General features: G+C 40.2%; 1 protein-coding gene across 1 annotated transcript in view; it reads right to left on the bottom strand.

Annotated features, from left to right (window-relative positions):
- LOC136858052 (probable multidrug resistance-associated protein lethal(2)03659) overlaps positions 1-20,555 on the bottom strand; it is a 327,592-nt gene that overhangs the window by 82,484 nt on the left and 224,553 nt on the right. Inside the window, exon 18 of the mRNA XM_068229848.1 lies at positions 16,947-17,067. Coding sequence (XP_068085949.1) covers positions 16,947-17,067 — 121 coding nt within the window. The remainder of the gene's footprint in view (positions 1-16,946; positions 17,068-20,555) is intronic.

The raw sequence follows: 20,555 nt of genomic DNA, 5'->3' as shown, positions 1-20,555 counted from the left end.
CAACTTAGATGAGGACGATATAAGAATTCTTTCGAAAGGTCCAAAGCACAACTGGCCTTGTTTCAACTCGGCCCTTACAGCCTCCAAACTCGTAGTTGAATCAGAAGTTGCTATCAGCAAAATGCCATATGAACTACAAGACGAACTCAGAATGGACGTAAAAAAACAAAAACAAAAAAAAAAACAATTAAACAAAAGTTTTTTCTCAAAAAATCGCACTGCGACCCCTATCACCAAAATCAACAAAAGACTCCCTCACTGAAAGAAAACAAATTCTCAATCTTAAAAAGAAAGTCAAAGACAACCACCTCATCATTACAAAGGCCGACAAAGGCAACACAACAGTCATTATGGATAAAACAGATTACATTCAAAAAACCAAAACTTTCTTAGATAATGACTCCTTTTCGATAGTTAAGAAGGACCCAACACAATCAATTCAAAGGCAACTGAAACAAATTCTAAAGAGCACATCTTTTCTCCTCACTGAGCAAGAAAAACAAAAGTTAATTACTATGAGCCCAGGCCTACCAACAGCTAAAGCACTACCCAAAATCCACAAAACCGGTGTCCCTATTCGACCCATAATAAACTACAGACCAAGCCCCTTATATAAATTATCTCAATTTATCCAACAATTTCTTAATAAACATTATAAATTCTCATCAAATAAATCCATCAGGAACACTGTAGAATTAGTGAACAAACTAAACAGTTTCAAGCTTCAACCATATCATTCAATGCACTCCTTTGATATAGTCAACATGTATCCCAGTATAAACACCAACTCATTATTCCCGAATATCGAAAAGAACTTACTTGCTAACAATCAACTAAGTAAACTAGAAGTTCAAGACTTTATGACCATATTAAGATTACTAATTAACAATAACTACTTCACATTCGATAAGATCATTTACAAACAAGATGGTTTGGCTATGGGTTCACCAGCCTCACGAATTTTAGCAGAGATCTACCTTGATTTCCTAGAGCACACCGCCATCAAGAATAACATCAAATTTGCTAATATCCAATTCTGGGCTAGGTACGTAGATGACACATTTATAATCCTAGATGAACGCTCCATCCACCCTCAAAAACCTTAATAACATTGATCACGACATTAAATTTACCTTAGAATCAGAGACAAACAACTCCATCAACTTCCTAGACCTAACAATCAATAGGCAGCCCTCTTCGTTCACATATAGTATCTATAGAAAGCCCACTCAAACGGCCACTACTATAAGAAATGACTCACTACACTCCCAAACACACAAAGCGGCTACATATAATAGCTTAGTAGACCGAGCATTCAAAATTCCGATGTCAAGAAAAAACTTAAATAAAGAATTGAACACCATTCGCTCTATAGCAAAATTCAATGGATATAATGAATCCTTTATTGAAAGAATAATCAATAAATTCAGACACCGCCCAAAAACCACCCTAATAAAAGACAATACTAGCACTGCCACGTTTTCCGCATTTACCTTCAATAAAGAAATTTACAACGTCACTAAAGTTTTTAAAAACACAACGTTAAAATAGCCTTTCGTACTAACAATAGAAACACAGAGACACAACTACTCTTCATCAGGTGTATATAGGTTTTCTTGCCAAGACTGCAAAAGTTCTTACCTAGGGCAAACAGGACGCAGCTTTAAAATCAGATATGCAGAACATGTCAATGCCATAAAACACAACCGTTTTTCCGCGGTCGGCCTACATATAAAAGAATTTAAGCACAACTTTACTGAAATAAATCAATATCTTTTTTTTTGCTAGGGGCTTTACGTCGCACCGACACAGATAGGTCTTATGGCGACGATGGGATAGGAAAGACCTAGGAGTTGGAAGGAAGCGGCCGTGGCCTTAATTAAGGTACAGCCCCAGCATTTGCCTGGTGTGAAAATGGGAAACCACGGAAAACCACCTTCAGGGCTGCCGATAGTGGGATTCGAACCTGCTATCTCCCGGATGCAAGCTCACGGCCGCGCGCCTCTACGCGCACGGCCAACTCGCCCGGTAATCAATATCTTGAGGTATTAGATATTCTAAACAAAGGTTCTTTCCTAGACGTCACTGAAAACCTCTATATTCATTTAGACCAATATTTCAATCCCAACCTAAACTTAAACGATATCTCAGAGAAACCAAAGATCCTATTCGACTTTCTCATTGAATTTTTGTCACGCCACACACTTTCACCACATCACCCTCCATACTTCCCCTCCTTCCACTCCTCCTCCCCTACCGCTCCTCCCCTCTCCCCTCCTAATCCAACAATGGCCGCTCCCCAGACCTAAACTATCCAACACGCTCTGTTCCTCTTCATCACGCGCCATAGCTTTACCGCCTCATGTCCCGCAATAAACATCATAGAAACCTGCCCCCACCCTACACGTAACGCTGCAACAATACACCACAAATACTGGCACAGTAAACCTCCAAACTCTCAACAATGTATTCCTTAATACCTATTTTATATTCTTGTCGAGCTGAATACCGAACCTGTGAAGATTACAAGATTATTTTGTGCATCTACAGAATGGTGTGTTAATGAAGCTATGTAATATAGAGAGAGACTTTCAAAGGTGGTTAAATGAAGAAGTTATATCATGTTCAAGATCATGCTTCCACATCTCTGTACAGTATTTAAAATACAATTTACCGTTGGTCTTTTATAGCTATTGTTGAGAGTTAAGGAGAATTTCCTGTTGTGTATGTTTATCAGGAACTCAAGGGAGACTTCATTAGTTAGTCGGAACATAGAAAGAATGATGAACTCTTCTCAGAAGAACTCTTAAGGTTTCACCTTACTTTTTCCTGCCTGCTGGCTCTTTAGAAATGTGTGCGCGTGCGTTTTGTATTCAGGAATCATTCAAGGAAAATATTTTCGCACTGCAAGTTGTGTGGTTAAGCTTATTTTTAATATGTATAACTTTTGCTTTCTCAACGTTGCATTTGTTTCTACATTCGTCCCTGTTTTTATCTCCTCGTAAGATGTGTATTGTTTAATGTAACACCTTGTGTAAAAAATGGGGTTAAATGAAGGAGCTATATCATGTTCAAGATCATGCTTTCACATCTCTGCACAATATTTAAAATGAAATTTACCGTTGGTCTTTATAGCTATTGTTGAGAGTGAAGGAGAATTTCCTGCTGTGTATGTTTATCAGGAACTCAAGGGAGACTTCATTAGCTAGTCGGAACATAGAAAAAATGATGAATTCTTCTCAGAAGAACTCTTAAGGTTTCACTTTACTTTTTCCTGCCTGCTGGCTCTTCAGAAATGTGTGCGTGTGTGTTTTGTATTCAGGAATCATTCAAGACGAATATTTTCGCACTACAAGATGTGTGGTTAAGGTTATTTTTAATATGTATAATTTTCCCTGTTTTTATCTCCTTGTAAGATGTGTATTGTTTAATTTACTGTTGTGTATGTTTATCAGGAACTCAAGGGAGACTTCATTAGTTATTAGGAACATAGAAAGAATGATGAACTCTTCTCAGAAGAACTCTTAAGGTTTCACCTTACTTTTTCCTGCCTGCTGGCTCTTTAGAAGTGTGTGCGCGTGCGTTTTGTATTCAGGAATCATTCAAGGCAAATATTTTCGCACTGCAAGTTGTGTGGTTAAGCTTATTTTTAATATGTATAACTTCTGCTTTCTCAACGATGCATGTGTTTCTACATTCGTCCCTGTTTTTATCTCCTCGTAAGATGTGTATTATTTAATGTAACACTTTGTGTAAAAAATTGGGTTATATGAAATAGTTATATCATGTTCAAGATCATGCTTTCACGTCTCTGCACAATATTTAAAATGAAATTTTTACCGTTGGTCTTTATAGCTATTGTTGAGAGTGAAGGAGAATTTTCTGTTGTGTATGTTTATCAGGAACTCAAGGGAGTCTTCATTAGTTAGTCGGAATATAGAAAAAATGGTGAACTCTTCTCAGAAGAACTCTTAAGGTTTCACTTTACTTTGTCCTGCCTACTGGCTCTTCAGAAATGTGTGCGCGTGTGTTTTATATTCAGGAATCATTCAAGAAGAACACTTTCGCACTGCAAGATGTGTGGTTAAGGTTATTTTTAATATGTATAACTTTTGCTTTCTCAACGATTCATTTGTTTCTATATTCGTCCCTGTTTTTATCTCCTTGTAAGATGTGTATTGTTTAATGTAACGCCTTGTGTAATATAAATGCCTACATGCTGGCCTATTTCCCACATTTTGGCTGATGATGACGCAAAACAGCGTTGAAACTAGTTCCAAGTGCAAATACATGTTATAAATAAACTATAACATTTTTGTATTGAATAGGTGGACCGTTTGAAGTTTTCCTATCATCCATCACTTAAATGTGTTTTAGATCTCTCCAAGTATACTTTATTATTCATTAAATAAGTGGGGTCATAATTTCTCTTCCTATTGGATTGGGCAGGTTTACATTTTCTCTTTGGTGTCAACTTGATTTTTATTTTGGATATGTAATGACCTGAATCAATGTCTACTCCACGGAGAACTGAGACATTATTAATTTCCTTGTTGTTGTTTGAGTCATCAGGCCATAGACTAGTTTCATGCAGCTCTCCATGCCACCTTATCATGTGCTAACCTTTTCGTTTCTACGTAACTATTGCATCCTACATCTGCTCTAATCTGCTTGTCATATTCATACCTTGGTCTACCCCTACCGTTTTTGCCACCTACACTTCCTTCAAAAACCAACTGAACAAGTCCTGGGTGTCTTAAGATGTGTCCTATCATTCTATCTCTTCTTCTCGTCAAATTTAGCCAAATCGATCTCCTCTCACCAATTCGATTCAGTATCTCTTCATTCGTAATTCGATCTATCCATCTCACCTTCAGCATTCTTCTTTAACACCACATTTCAAAAGCTTCTATTCTCTTTCTTTCTGAGCTAGTTATCGTCCATGTTTCACTTCCATACAATGCCACGCTCCACACGAAAGTCTTCAAAAACATCTTTCTAATTCCGATATCAATGTTTGAAGTGAGCAAATTTCTTTTCTTACGAAAGCTCTTCGTTGCTTGTGCTAGTCTGCATTTTATGTCCTCCTTACTTCTGCCATCGTTAGTTATTTTACTACCCAAGTAAGAAAATTCATCTACTTCCTTTAAGACTTCATTTCCTAATCTAATATTTCCTACATCACCTGCCTTCGTTCGACTGCACTCCATTACTTTTGTTTTCGACTTACTTATTTTCATCTTGTACTCCTTACCCAAGACTTCATCCATACCATTTAGCAACTTGTCGAGATCTTCTGCAGGCTCAGATAAAATAACAATATCATCGGCAAATCTCAAGGTTTTGAATTCCTCTCCTTGGACTGTGATTCCCTTTCCAAATTTCTCTTTGATTTCCTTTACTGCCTGTTCTATGTAAACATTGAAAAGGAGAGGGGACAAACTGCAGCCTTGCCTCACTCCTAGATAATTCTTCGTTCTTGGCATCTGATCCCTATCATCTTCAGAATCATAAATAGCTTGGTTCAATCAACATTATCGAATGCCTTTTCTAGATCTACGAATGCCATGTATGTGGGCTTGTCCTTCTTGATTCGATCCTCTAAGATCAGGCGTAAAGTCAGGATTGCTTCACATGTTCCTACATTTCTTCTGAAGCCAAATTGATCTTTTCCCAACTCAGCTTTAACTTGTTTTTCCATTCTTCTGTAAACAATACGTGTTAAAATTTTGCAGGCATGAGATACTAAACTAATGGTGCAGTAGTTTTCACACCTGTCAGCACCGGCTTTCTTGGGAATAGGTATAACTACATTCTGCCGAAAATTGGATGGGACTTCTCCTGTCTCATACATCTTGCACACTAAATGAAATAACCTTGCCATGCTGGTTTCTCCTAAGGCAGTCAGTAATTCAGAGGGAATATCATCAATTCCAGGTGCCTTGTTCCTATTTAGGTCACTCACAACTCTGTCAAACTCTGACCTCAAAATTGGGTCTCCCATTTCATCAGCATCAACAGCCCCTTCATGTTCCAGAACAAAATTATCTACATCTTTACCTTGATACAACTGTTGGATATGCTCCTGCCATCTTTCTGCTTTGTCTTCTTTCCCTAGAAGTGGCTTTCCGTCTGAGCTCTTAATATTCATACACCTAGATTTCCGTTCTCCAAAGGTTTCGTTGATTTTCCTGTATGCAGCATCTACCTTTCCCAGGACCATACAGCCTTCGACATCCTTGCACTTCTCCTTCAGCCATTCTTCCTTAGCTACCTTGCACTTTCTAACCACTTGATTCTTTAATCACCTGTATTCTTTTCTGCCCTCTTCATTTCTAGCATTCTTGTATTTTCGTCGTTCATCAATCAGGTCTAGTATCTCCTGAGTTATCCACTGATTCTTAGTTGATCTTTTCTTCCTTCCTAACATTTCTTCAGCAGCCCTACTGACTTCATTTTTCATGACTCTCCACTCTTCCTCTATAGTGTTTTCTTCAGCCTTTTTACTTAGTCCCTGTGCAACATGTTCCTTGAAGCAATCCCTCACGCTCTTTTTTTTCAACTTGTCTAGATCCCATCTTTTTGCATTCTTTCCTTTCTTCAATTTCTTCAACTTCAGATGGCATTTCATGACCAACAAGTTGTGGTCAGAGTCCACGTCTGCTCCTGGGAAACTTTTGCAATCCAACGCCTGGTTTCTGAATCTCTGCCTAATCATAATGAAGTCTATTTGATACCTTCCAGTGTCTCCAGGTCTCGTCCACGTATCCAGCCGTCGTTTGTGGTGTTTGAACCAAGTATTGGCAAGGACTAAATTATGATCAGTGCAGAATTCAACCAGCTGACTTCCTCTTTCGTTCCTTTGTCCCAATCCAAATTCTCCTACTGTACTACCTTCTCTTCCTTGGCCTACCACTGCATTCCAGTCTCCCATCACAATTAGATTCTCATCACCTTTTACATATTGTATTAAATCTTCTATCTCCTCATATATTCTTTCAATTTCTTCATCATCCGCTGAACTAGTAGGCATATAGACCTGCACTATTGTGGTGGGCATTGGTTTGGTGTCTATCTTGACGACAATAATTCTTTCACTATGTTGGTCGTAGTAGCTTACCCGCTGCCCTATTTTCTTATTCATTATTAAACCAACTCCTGCGTTTCCCCTGTTTGATTTCGTGTTGATAATTCAGTACTCGCCTGACCAAAAATCCTGTTCTTCCTGCCAACGTACTTCACTTATACCAACTACATCTAATTTTAGCCTATCCATCTCCCTTTTCAGATTCTCTAACCTACCACAATGATTCAAACTTCTAACATTCCACGCTCCAACTCGCAGAATATATCAGTATCCATCTTCCTGATGATCGCCCCCTCTCGTGTAGTCCCCACCCGGAGATCTGAATGGGGGACTAGTTTACCTCCGGAATATTTTACCCGGGAAGAAGCCATCATCAGTACATCATTCATACAGAGAGAGCTGCATGTCCTCGGGAGGTAGTTACGCCTGTAGTTTCCTGTTGCTTTCAGCCGTGTAGCAGTATCAACACAGCTAAGCCATGTTGAGTATTATTACAAGGCCGCATCAGTCAATCATCTAGACTGCTGCCCTTGCAACTACCGAAAGGCTGCTACCCCCCTTTCGATGAACCATTCGTTAGTCTGGTCTCTCAACAGATACCCATCCGATATGGTTGCACCTGCGGCTTGGCTATCTGCATCATTGGGAAACGCAAGCCTCCCCACCGCGGCAAGGTCACATGGTTCGCAGAGGAGGTAAATTTCCTTATGATATTTTTATCCATTGCAACATGATCAATTTGGAATCCCCCCAATTTTATGTCAAGACGTCCGACTCGTTGGCTGAACGGTCAGCGTACTGGCCTTCGGTTCAGAGGGTCCCGGGTTCGATTCCCGGCCGGGTCGGGGATTTTAACCTTAATTGGTTAATTCCAATGGCACGGGGGCTGGGTGTATGTGTTGTCTTCATCATCATTTCATCCTCATCACGATGCGCAGGTCGCCTACGGGCGTCAACTCGAAAGACCTGCACCTGGCGAGCCGAACATGTCTTCGGACACTCCTGGCACTAAAAGCCATACACCATTTCATTTCATTATGTCAAGACATTTCCAGGTCATTAATTTGTGAGGTCGCCTTTAAATCCGGTAGTTTCCAAAATAAATCCATGGTCTGTACAAAGTTCACTTAACCTTTGACCATTCCTGTTCGTTAATTTATGAGCTGGCCATTTCCCTACTACTGGACGGTATCGCCTTTCTCATCCTATTTTTGCATTAAAATCTCACAGCAATATTTTAACATGTGCATCAGGGATGTTTGATATCATATGGTCGAGTTCCTCCCAAAATTTGTCCACTTCTTCTCTATCCTTTCTGTTTTTATCATTTGTTGGTGCGTGTACATTTATCAAGGTGTAGGTTTTGTTTTCTACTTTAATTGTTAAGGTTGCTGTCCTCGCAGTGCTCGAGGAGAAGTCTTCTATTGAGTCTATTATACTATTATGAACCAGAAATCCCACTCCGAATTGAGAGACATTCTTTATTACCCTTTTCCCTGAGGGTCCTTAATAGAGACGATATCGTCCTGATTCAATTGGATCCTGATCTGCATTTTGAAGTTCTTGAAGTGCTGTTATTAAGGTTTTATGTTGATCCATTACATCTGTTAAGTGCTTCAACTTACCAAGTTTCATTAGCGAGTTAATATTTAATGTCGCAAAGTATGAAAACTTTCCTTTCTTGGTGAATTTACGTTTCTTCTTAAATTGCTGTGCCTGCATGTCCGTTGCTATCTGCGTTATGTCGCACCGACACAGATAGGTCTCATGGCGATGATGGAATAGGAAAGGCCCAGGAATGGAAAGGAAGCGGCCGTGGCCTTAATTAAAGTACAGCCCCAGCACTTGCCTGGTGTGAGCATGTCTGTTGGGCTCACCAAGTGCTCCGATTCACCTTGATCTTCTAAGTGACATCCCACCGTATCCAAATGATGTCTTTGCTTGGGTTTTTGATCCAAGCCGGTGTATTTATTAGTTAGAAGACTCTTCAGGTTTGGTTGATTGTCTGATCTTCCAATCGAAACATTTCTGACCGAAGTCAAAGGTGAAAGATAAACCCAGATGTTCAAGGGTTTTGGGTTGGCATTTCCTCCTAACACAATCAGCTCTGGTTTTCCCGCCAATACTCGGGTGGCTAATTCCAATGGTTTCCCACTGGGCGATGGGGGTTGCCACATCCCTACACCTGATCCCTTCACATTTACTACAATACTGAAAGACATCAGTCCCTCTCTCTAAACCGTGAGTGTTTATGGGCTAGAAGACAGCAGGAATCATGAGTGACACTATTAATTCAATATGGGTAACTCAAATGAACCCATAAACGAGTACAGATACGCAGCACACGTACTTTAAAACAGGAGGTGGATGCACAGACCGGGAGCACGGTACTGTATAGGCTGGGAGATATGTGATAGTGGACAGTGCTTGAGGCAGGAAGTTCAAATCCTACGTAAGAATTTTTTTTAAGAGCCAGTTGCCTGGGATGTGGTAAGGTTGCATAATTGATAGCTTCCAAGGATTGATTTGTTTATTTAACCCTGTAAAAGACTATGTATCGTTGCATTGGGTATGGTGCTGGTTTGGACGAGTATGTGCAGTGGCCAGTATAGGCTGGGAAGTGGGTGCCGTAGGTCAAGTGTCGCAGTAGCTTACATGGCTAGCACGCGGTAGGATGTGTGATAGTTGACAGTGCTCGAGGGTTAGAAGGTTCAAGTCCCATGCAAGTTTTTTTTTTTTTTTTTTTTTAAAGCCAGTTGCCTGGGATGTGGCAAGATTGTATACTTCATGCCGGTATTTTTCAGAGACTGATTTGTTTATTTGGCCCTGACAAGGGCCGTTGGTATGGAGCTGGGTTGATAGAGGCTGGGAAATATGTGACAGCATTTCAGTTATCCACGTCGTTTAACGCAGCACCTGCTCGAACTGATAACCTCCATGGTCGATACAGAGCTGAGCGTGATGTTGTAAGGACCGTCTGGCCCGTTGCAACATCTCTGGTGAAACGGATCGGCATGCCTCGGTGATGAGCTGTCTAAGGTGACAAGGACTGGTCGGCTCCTGTGCACACACCAGTTGTTTTATATGGCCCCACAAGAAAAAAATAAACCCAATCCAGGGGTGTACGATCGCGCGATATGGCAGGCCAGGGAACCGGTTCTCTCCTTCCTATCCATTTATCAGGATACGTTGCATGGAGATGGCTCCACCGCGTACGGTGGAGCTCCGTCATGTTGAAACCACATCCTGCAGCTGTCAAGGAATGGCACATGTTCCAAAAATGGTGGTAGTTCATATTGGAGAAACCGCAGATAGCGTTGGCTGGTCAAATGGCCCTCAAAGAAATGGGGACCGACGAGGTGATCACCCATGATTCCACACCATACATTCACGCTCCACTGTACCTGAAAAGCTGTCTGTCGCACCCAATGGGGATTTTATTCACACTACAGTAATGCATATTATGGTGATTATGGGTTCCATTATTGTGGAATCATGCTTCGTTTGTAAATAAGAGAGTCGCTAGAAAAGCAGGATCAGTGTCCATATGCTGTAGGATCCATTGACAGAACACCACCCGGGCATCGACATCATGACCATGGAGCTTCCGGTGTAAGTACAGATGGTACGGGTGCAATATTCGCATAACAGATGCTCGGCTGATGTTCGTCTCCTGTGCAATGGCCAATATGCTAGTATGAGGGTGGTTGTTGTTGTTGTTGTTGTTATTAACAAATACGTTGCAAATGGGAAATATCCCGGTGGCAATGGTCACATACAGTAATGTAATAATAAAGTAAAGTAAACATAATTACCAACAACAAACAAACAAACAAACAAACAAACAAACAATCAAACAATCAAACAAGCAAACAAGTGTACGACAAGCAAATAAGAATTCCTACTAGTTTAACATTCTAAATTCAACATCATCATATACAAATTCACACACAACTTTATTTCCAGTACTTAACACTATGAATTAGAATACTGTTACCTCTACTACAGTGGTAACACCAAACAAGGCACAAACACAGTTAAAAAGGGAAGGTAAGAGTACAATACACAATATAAGAAAACACTACACACTCGGAAAAACAGTAGCTAGCATAACGCGGATCTCCAACAAAACAAGTACGTAACTATCAGTAGGGCCAACTAGTGAACGACAAAACGGGAAGATGGAAGGGCTGGGAACCTACCAAAGGCATGGATATGGCTTAGATAGCGGATTCCGAAATGAATCACCGTGATCCTTAGTTTTTAAAAATATTATTTACAAGATAATTCTACAAATACATTCCAAGTTATGAGCTATAAGTTCAGTGATATACTTAGGTTATTCGTAGCAGTGTAAATTCAAATTACAAATCAACTGTAAATCTAGTTACCAATGCAGTAATATAATGCAATTTACAGGTTATCCAAAATCTAGCGTACCTAAAGTGATACAGAACTATCAGAGGCAAACCCCAAGGGAAATACTATTGAACTACAATACACATATTTCAGTGAAACAAAACGGGAATGCCTCGGAAACGAACAGGTAAGTCCAGCTGAAAAACTAAGGCGTCATAAGTAACTTATTTGGTGAATCTAGACGAGGTTAGGGCAGACTCCTGTATGAAAAGCAAATCGGAACATTACAGAAATTTTAGCAGGAACGGAATTCAAGAGTGCTTACCCGAGCAGAGTGCGATCGTCGAACCCGGGGGACGTCAACCAGATAGGCTGCTCGCAGACAGATAAACCGAGACCGACAGAATTCAGGACACAGGATTGATTCGAACACTGCCTCGCTCACTATATATAGGAATTACTGGCCTTGGAGGCAACCAATCAGCGTGCACGTGTTCCCTATCGCCACCTAGACTCACCAATCACAACCTTACTTTCAATCGCGAACTTTGACTAACATTCTAGAATACGCATGATTGCGAAAGTCGTATTTTTCCAGAATAGACAGAACACACTTTCTAGAACACATACCAACAAAGTAACACACCCTGTACAAAAGTTATGTAACTTTCTGGATCTTTCCAGGAACTATAGACAGAATTCTACTATTTACAAATGCCTATGTTACAACATTATACAGTACAGGTTAGGTCATTAAATTATCTTATGCTCTACAAATAACAGTACAGGTTAGGTCATGATAAATAAAACATTATATAGTACTTCGCCAATAAAGTCTTTAAAAAATTACATTCCCCTCATGCTACATAGTTCACTTGTAACAAATACTATAGGTTAAACTTACTACTAGCTTAACACTACAAATGATAATAAAGTCAGGTTAAAAACATAACTACCGAACAACTACAACTCAAGCACAAAAAGCTATTCCATAGAAAAAATAAAAATTACAAGAAATACTACTACTGGTAGTTTAACATTCTAAATCCAGCATCATGTAAAGTTTCATACACAACTTAATTATTTCCACTACTTAACACTATGGCTTACAAAACTATAGGTTGAGCTTACTAATAGCTTAACATTACAAGTTATAATAAAGTAAGGTTAAAACATAATTACCCAACAACAACAAGAGTACAACGAGTAATTCCATGGAAAGCAAATGTACAAGAAAAACTACTAGTTTAGTTTTCAAAATCGAGCATCATCATATACAAATTCACACACAACTTAAGTATTTCCAGTACTTAACACTACAGTTTAAAGTGTAAACATCCCGTAGCCAGAGGATTAAAGACAAGGCCAGAGTATAGAGTATAAAAAGGTCGAAAGAGAAGAGACTGACAGAAGTGATCGCAACGTGGGTCGCGATAAACTTCTTTACTTGGGCGGCGAGGTGTCGCGAGCGCCGATTCACAACACGTCCTTCCGTGGGAAATTATGGAGCGAGCGCATCGAACGAGATTTGATCCGTGACCTCCCAGTCAGAAATCCCTAATAATCTTGAGTAATTTAAGTGTAACATATAAAGAGAAGATACAGCAAAAACAGTAGTACAGTGAGTAAGTGCAGAATTACAATTATAATTAAAAGCATTTCTTAAAGCTAGTCTCAACTTGGAACATACAGTGAAGCAAACTTGTGCAATCAGAATATTTGTCAGAGAAAGTAGTTTTTTTTTTTTTTTTTTTTTTTTGCTAGTTGTTTTACGTCGCACCAACACAGATAGGTCTTACGGTGACGATGGGACAGGAAAGGGCTAGGAGTGGGAAGGAAGCGGCCGTGGCCTTAATTAAGGTACAGCCTGGTGTGAAAATGGGAAACCACGGAAAACCATTTTCAGGGCTGCCGACAGTGGGGTTCGAACCTACTATCTCCCGAATACTGGATACTGGCTGCACTTAAGCGACTACAGCTATCGAGCTCGGTGAGAAAGAAGTAAACAGACTAGGAGGTCATAGTTAGAGGCTCAAACTGGGTGGACCAGGAAAAGCAAGTTTGTTAGTCACGTTGCAAGGTGCGCTGTAAAAAATTAGAATGCACATTGTGGTGCAATCATTCCTTCTAGAGGGAATCTCTGGAAGGTCACCAGTCACATGTACATACAGGAGATGGGTGGAACCACACTTGAAATAACCAATAGGAAGCTAACAGATCAGTGATGTGAGGGAACATAGTAGTAGGGGATGACTTGTTCTGGAAGCTCAGGGAAGTGATAAAGGGGAGTGACAAAGGAGACTCTTGGTCATTCTGTTGGTCATTCTTGGCCATCATTCTGGTGTCATTCTGGCGGTGATTCTGGTCAGGCAGTTATTCTGTTTACTTGGAAAGGAGCATTCTCTCAGGAAGGGACAGTCATTAGGACACTTGGCAGAGAGTAGACTCTGTAGAATAAAGTCAGTGAAGATAGCAGTATATGGAGTTAGTCAGATCAGGCAGTAGTTGAGCCTGCCATCAGTTAGTGAAGACAACAGTATAACAAGTTATTCAAATTAGGCAGCAATTAAGACTGTCAAGCAATAGAACTGGTTAGCAGTGTCCCACAGAGTAAAGTACAGAGACAGTACATAGAGAACTCACTGAGTGTTTGAAGGAGACTGTAGCTTCAGTTCATGTTCACCTAAGAGTTCTGTGTTTGAGTCCTGAAAACGTCAGGGAAGATTCAGAGGAACACTACAGCAAGGATTCAAGAAAGAAGCAAGAAGAGAGAAGCTTTAAAACCTGAGATAATTATCAACTAGTTAAGATATTTTAAAGACTGAAGGGAATTTATAAGTGTTGTATAGTGAAATGTAGGAGTGTGTGTATTTTCCAAAGACAGATACTGATAAACTGATTATTTAAAAGTAATGTAGAGAGAAGAATAATTACAGCTGTGCTGTAGTATTATTGAAAAGGGTATACTTGATCTGTTTAAATTAATTAGAGTAAGAATTTTATGGTGTCAGAAAGTGTTTTATATTAAGGTCAATCTGATATTTGAGCCCCAGCGCCCAACCTGTCCATTTCCTAGAATACGACAACCTTCAGCTACGCTGGCCGGCCCCACTTTGAGTGAAAGACCCTGTATAACACCAAGTCCCAGTACTGACGTGCAGCTGTCCAGGGATATCGAGTTCAGCATACATTTACAATGAGTTTTTAATATTATGTAATGTGTTACTGTTATTACAAATTTTTTGATAATTTTTTGGCTGCTCATTTGGAAATTATAGCAAAATTCATACAACACCGCACTCAGCATTGGGAGTAGGTTAGAAATTAAGCACATTGTGGGCGCAGCCCGGGGTATTGCAATGTCACGATTGAGGGGTTAAAATGTTCAAGACAACAGATCAACTGTAAGAAACAGTCTGTGATTAGTTTCTTGAATTCATGAAACATTAAACCAGATGACGTTCATCGCCAAACATGTGAGATGTATGGTGAAAGTGCACTGACAGATGGAATGGAGAGGAAGTCCCGTGGAGCGGCTGCCTGTCTGTTATCACACTTGATTTGGTGTGCGTGGTTGAAGCAAAAGTTCTTGAGAAAAGACGGTACACAAATTTATCCCTCTCTCTTCTTCTCCCTTGATATTCAAGTCCGTTCTCTACCCTTTGTGAAAGATCACACAGGATTTAGAAAATTTTATGGACAATGGGTGTCAAAATACCTCACTGAAGAACTCAAGACCAAACAAATGGGCAGTGCATTGGCTTTTCTCATACAATATGCCGAGGAAGACAATGTATTAAACCACACTGTTACTGGAGACATGGATCCACAACCCATATCACTCCTGAATCAAAGCAGCGGTCCTGGGAGTGGAGGCATTCAACATCACCAGTGAAGAAGAAATTCAAACAGATAATTTGCATGTAGAAGATCACGCGCACAGTTTTCTGGAACAGACAACGTGATTTGCTCATTGAATTCTTACCTCAGAATGCAACATTCAACAAAGAGGCTAGTGTACCTGCGGCATGCGATTCAGAACAAAAGGCCTGAAATGTTTTCTTGTGGAATCGATGTGCTTCATGACAATGCCAGAGTGCGCACAGCCAATCAAACTCAGGAGCTCATCAGATATTTAGTTGGGAACAGTGGCAGCACCCCCGCTGGGGTCCAGATTTGGTACCAAGTGATTCCCATCTTTTCCTTCACCTGAAGAAGTCCTTGGTGACAGTGTTGATCTCATCACAGGTGGCAGTGTTCTCTGACAATGTATACAGACATTATGACAAGTGCCTCAATAATGGTAGTGATGATGTGGAGAAGTAGTTTAAGATGTGTAGCATCCAAAGAAAGCAAAATGTTTTCAAAATAATGTTGTGTTTCTTTGAAAAAAAAATGTTGGTACTTGCCTCGTAGGGGGATTGTGGATATGCTTAGTTAATTCACAGAGGCTTGCAGACTGAATGGTGCAAGGCATAGCAGTATTTAATGAAGCTGTATTTAGGAGTGAAGCTATCAACATCCAGATCTCCAATACACAGGCCAGCACTGTGTATAACTTATCGTTAATTTCAAACTAATATCATGGGAATTTAACGTGTTCCCTGTGGCAGTGAATTTTGATGACTTAGTTTTACGTCGTGTCGGACCACCAGCGACCTGAAGCTGGTTAGTCCCTACTATGAAATCCAAAACAATGCTGGAGCACTTGTTGTGTGCATTATTGTTGAGGAGACATTCCAATGTATCTTCCTCTGTGACAGTTTTCCGATTCAACAAGTGCTTGAATCAGAAATGACCCCAGAATTAAATGTTAGTTTCTCATTCATTGATCTGTTTTCATGGGAATACGGTAGGCCTCTATTAATTATTTTCACATTATGCTTAGTAACAAAATAATATCACAAAAGACAAGGCTGTACGTAGGGTCATCATTCAGATACTGAAGAAAAATCACCGTCACTGTCATCACTTTGTTCCAAATAATGAGCAGTTCGTCCGGGATCAAGTGCCGTCATAAACCTCTTTCTTTTCCGTGCCACTGGTGTGTCAGAATGTGAAGGCTTCTGCCTAAAAGAAAAGATGTGAACTTGCTTGTAAATATTATCCACAGAAGATAATAAACATATCAATAATTACAACAATAAATAAAAACCTGAAAAGTTATATTCGCTTACCTGAGAGCAATGTAGAAACCAATAGATTACACGAGATATCAGAAGGGTGGTACTCCTCGTATTAAACAACAATCTGCATCTGAAGGCAGCAACATTGTAGGCTTCATTCACCATAACTGCGCAAGCGATTCCCACGTAAAAATATAGGTTAGACAACAATCCAAACACAGGGTGACCTGAACCGCAAGGAACGTGTTAAAGCCTTTTTATAACTGCAGAAGGAATTTCTAGCCATCAATATTACCTTAAAAACCAGTAATAGTGGTTTCGTAAGCATGAAATCCTAAACAAAAAACTCTCACACACTGGCAGCTCTGTCTTACCTTCCAGAAAGAGGAAACTGAACGTGACACAGGTGATGAACATCCAGGTCAGAACATCGAGAGAGAATCCAAATGCTGATCCTGCTGAGATGGACATGAACGTCGATGAAGTGTGCAGATCCTGTGAAGAGGGGAAAACACTTGATGAGCCACAACGGAGATAGGGCCATGATTATCACCAAGCAGACAATGAAGTTGTCTTTCAACAAAAGGTAAAGTACCATATTTACCTGAATACAAGTCAACTCTGAATCTACAATGACCCCCCCTACTTTGAAGACACTTGCTAAGTATTCACTTACATTGACAAGGTGTTGCTCAGGATCAGACTCTACTCGAGAAGCAGTATATTTTAAATTACGTGTCTGTACGGCACGGCTAACCTTAAATGCTAATATGCATTGGACATTGTCTACGCTTTCTTCTGCTCATTTTAAATGAGCCTATTTCAGCATATTGTCTTCGAGTTTGTTGTAAAACATCACTTCGTGGCAGCCACTTGTGCTGGGTGTGGACTCTGATGACATCTGTTTGTGAACTCGATTACTAGTCATGTGTAAGGAATCTATCACTAGAGCGCACAACTATCGCCAGACACTAACACTAATGCTAACGCTAGAGTCGGATAGAAACAAATCCAAAATGAAATATGTATACTTATAATCTTACAGACACCCCTAAACCAAACCAAACCAAACTAAACTATAGCCTCAATGGGCCTTCCGCCTACCAAGCGACCGCCCTTGTTCCGAAGGTGTGCAGATTACGAGGTGATGCATGGTCAGTGTAACGAATCCTCTTGGCCATTATTCCTGTCTCTCTAGACAGGGGTCGCTATCTCACCATTAAATAGCACCTCAATTAAAGGTAATCGTAGAATGAGTGAGCCTGGAACCAGCCCTCATATCCAGGTAAAAATGCCTGACCTGGCCGGTAATCGAACCCGGGGCCCTCCGGGTGAGAGGCAGGCAAGTTAGACCGCGGGGCCGGCTTCAAACATTAATTACTGTGCGAAATTTAAAAATCTCAAAACTTTACATTCAGTTTTACTGGGGAAACTTCGTCAGTTTCCTCTGAAAACTTCGAAAAACTCTTTGGAAAATCTAATACCCATAACGCCAAGCCAAACAACAATCGATCACAAGTATTTTTTAATTCTCTGATCTAATAAAATAAAGCACATTAGATACAAAAGCGTCCAATATGGTGGCAAAATCCTTTTTTTCTTTCTTTATCTTCCCCTGTAATTTGGTCACCAGTATACTGTTCGTAGTCAGTTTATGGAAATCCTGTACCGCGTAAATTAGGCCTACGTAGACTTTTAAAGGTTATGTTGAACTCGAGAATATGGTTTCGAATATAACTATGGATCCTCAAGTTCTCAAATACATTATATTCAATTCTGCCTGTCACTAATCACAATCAAATTGGAAAGAGAAAAAAAATATCATTAACACTTCCAAAATTTTGATTATTCACGACCTTGAGCTCAGCTGGAAAGTGCGCTCGCTGTACAAGTCCGTATGAGTGCAAAATTATACAAAGTTTTTAAATGTAACGTGCGCAAATGAAACGGCTGTGGTGTTTAAAATATTTTAACACAAAAACGTGAACTTCCCAGTCTTATATTAGGACGAAAACAGAAATAGGCAATCCCAAAACCACCCATGGCTTTATGCAACATCTGTTTTGGTCTCAATAACATAATCATACACGATAATATTAAAATACTAAATTTATGTTACTGGTACTTAAGAAGGAGCAGTTTCGATTCCTGTCTGAAAGCCCAGTGACTATTCAGTGACCTGAGGGAAATGCCGAAAACCTCGAAAACTCTCAAAAATAGTAAAAAATAAAAACAATCATCTAACCCTCGACATAATGTAGGCCTACACGTTTTGCAAGTACGAACATTTGATGAAACTCGTACCGTTTTCATGTAGAGCTGTCGAAATGCGCTCTGTCTTCTTCAAATTGTGGACACTCTCTGCTTTATGATTTCCCAAGATTCTCTAAGCAATACCACCAGAATGCAATGCTAAGATGGTCCCTTATGCAAGTTCACCACCGATCGCTTTTCCAGTACAGTACTTTCTCAGATTAGCGCAATGACTGGACATTAATGCCAAGATCCGTAAGTATGCCGTAGTCATCCTTTTGTGAGATACAGTTTCTTAAAAAATGCATGATCAGGGATTTAGCGTTGATGGGACTGAAATTTCTGGATGGTTGATCCGGGAAATAATTTCTTCGAGGAACGGAAAATGCGGAATTTTTACAACGTGATTTAATTAGGATGGTCCCAGCACCACACAATTTGAATGAATAATACAGGAAAATGTAGTTTCCAGGAACGTATAATCGATGTTCTACTGTATAGCAGAACAGTCTGGATCTCAGAATAATACAGTAAGGGAGGGGGTCTATAATCCCATTTAAATCCCTGATCATCCTCCAGTCAGTATCCCTTCTGCAGAGTATCTCCACTCGCTTAAACTTCTCCTACACTGTCAGATCCCACACATCCCAACTATGTACCCATTTTTGCTTGCCTAATGTCATTGACACCAAAATGGAAAATTACCACCTTCTACTGCCTTAACCTAATTCCAGGATAACACTCTACCCTAACTGTGCAAGTTGGTCATGCGGTTAGGGGCGCGCAGCTGTGAGCTTGCATCTGTGAGATAGTGGGTTCGAGCCCCACTGTCAGCAGCCCTGAAGATAGTTTTCCATGGTTTCCCATTTTTCACACCAAGCAAATGCTGTGGCTGTACCTCATATAAAGCCACAGCCACTTATTTCTCACTCATAGGCTTTTTCTATGCCTTTGTCGCCATAATACCTATCAGTGTCAGTGCGACGTTAAGCCAACTGTATTTAAAAAAAAAAAAAAAAAACACACACACTCTATCCTGGTTCTCCACTTTTCCCACATGCCTGACAACAGAGTTGCTCATGACCAGAGTCTCAACCTCACCCTCACCTCCTCTCCTGGTACTTCCTCCTCCCTTCTGTCCCTCTCATGGCCCTGTTTCCTATCCTCTACTCTATGTTTCCCTTTCCTCTGGCCTCACCCCTCTACTGGAACACTTCTTTGTTTCCCTTCTTCCCTCTGCTCTTCTATCAGCAGTGATTTCTCTCAATTCTTCACTGATAGCTGTCCTAAACACACTCCCTTAGCCCTCACTTTTCCTTCCCCTGAAAATATTAGCCCATCTGTGTTCCACAACTTCTCTCCTTCCCCCCCCCCCCCTCTTTCTAGTCTACTCACCGTATCCTGTACACTGATTGACGGAGACCTACCTTCATTCCTGTCCTCCATTAAAAGCCTAATTATCTCCCTCCTTCAGCCATTTTTATCTTCTTAACAGAAATATGATATAATATGGAAATATCATCATAAATAAAACAGTATATTCTGTGAATAAAAATATATCAGAGGAACGAGATACTGAACACTACATAAAGATTTCACGACAATAAAGCAAGATACTAACTGATAAAATAACTGCACTACCAGGTGTGTCCTAGTTTTAAGACAACAGTCGAAATGAAAAACTATAGTAATGTAGTTGCACTAAATCTATATAGGCCTATATAAAATAA

The sequence above is a fragment of the Anabrus simplex genome, chromosome 1 (genome assembly GCF_040414725.1).
Source record: "Anabrus simplex isolate iqAnaSimp1 chromosome 1, ASM4041472v1, whole genome shotgun sequence".
NCBI classification, from domain to species: domain Eukaryota; kingdom Metazoa; phylum Arthropoda; class Insecta; order Orthoptera; family Tettigoniidae; genus Anabrus; species Anabrus simplex.
The sequence above is the reverse complement of the archived record's forward strand: the minus strand, read 5'-3'. Positions and strand labels throughout refer to the sequence as shown.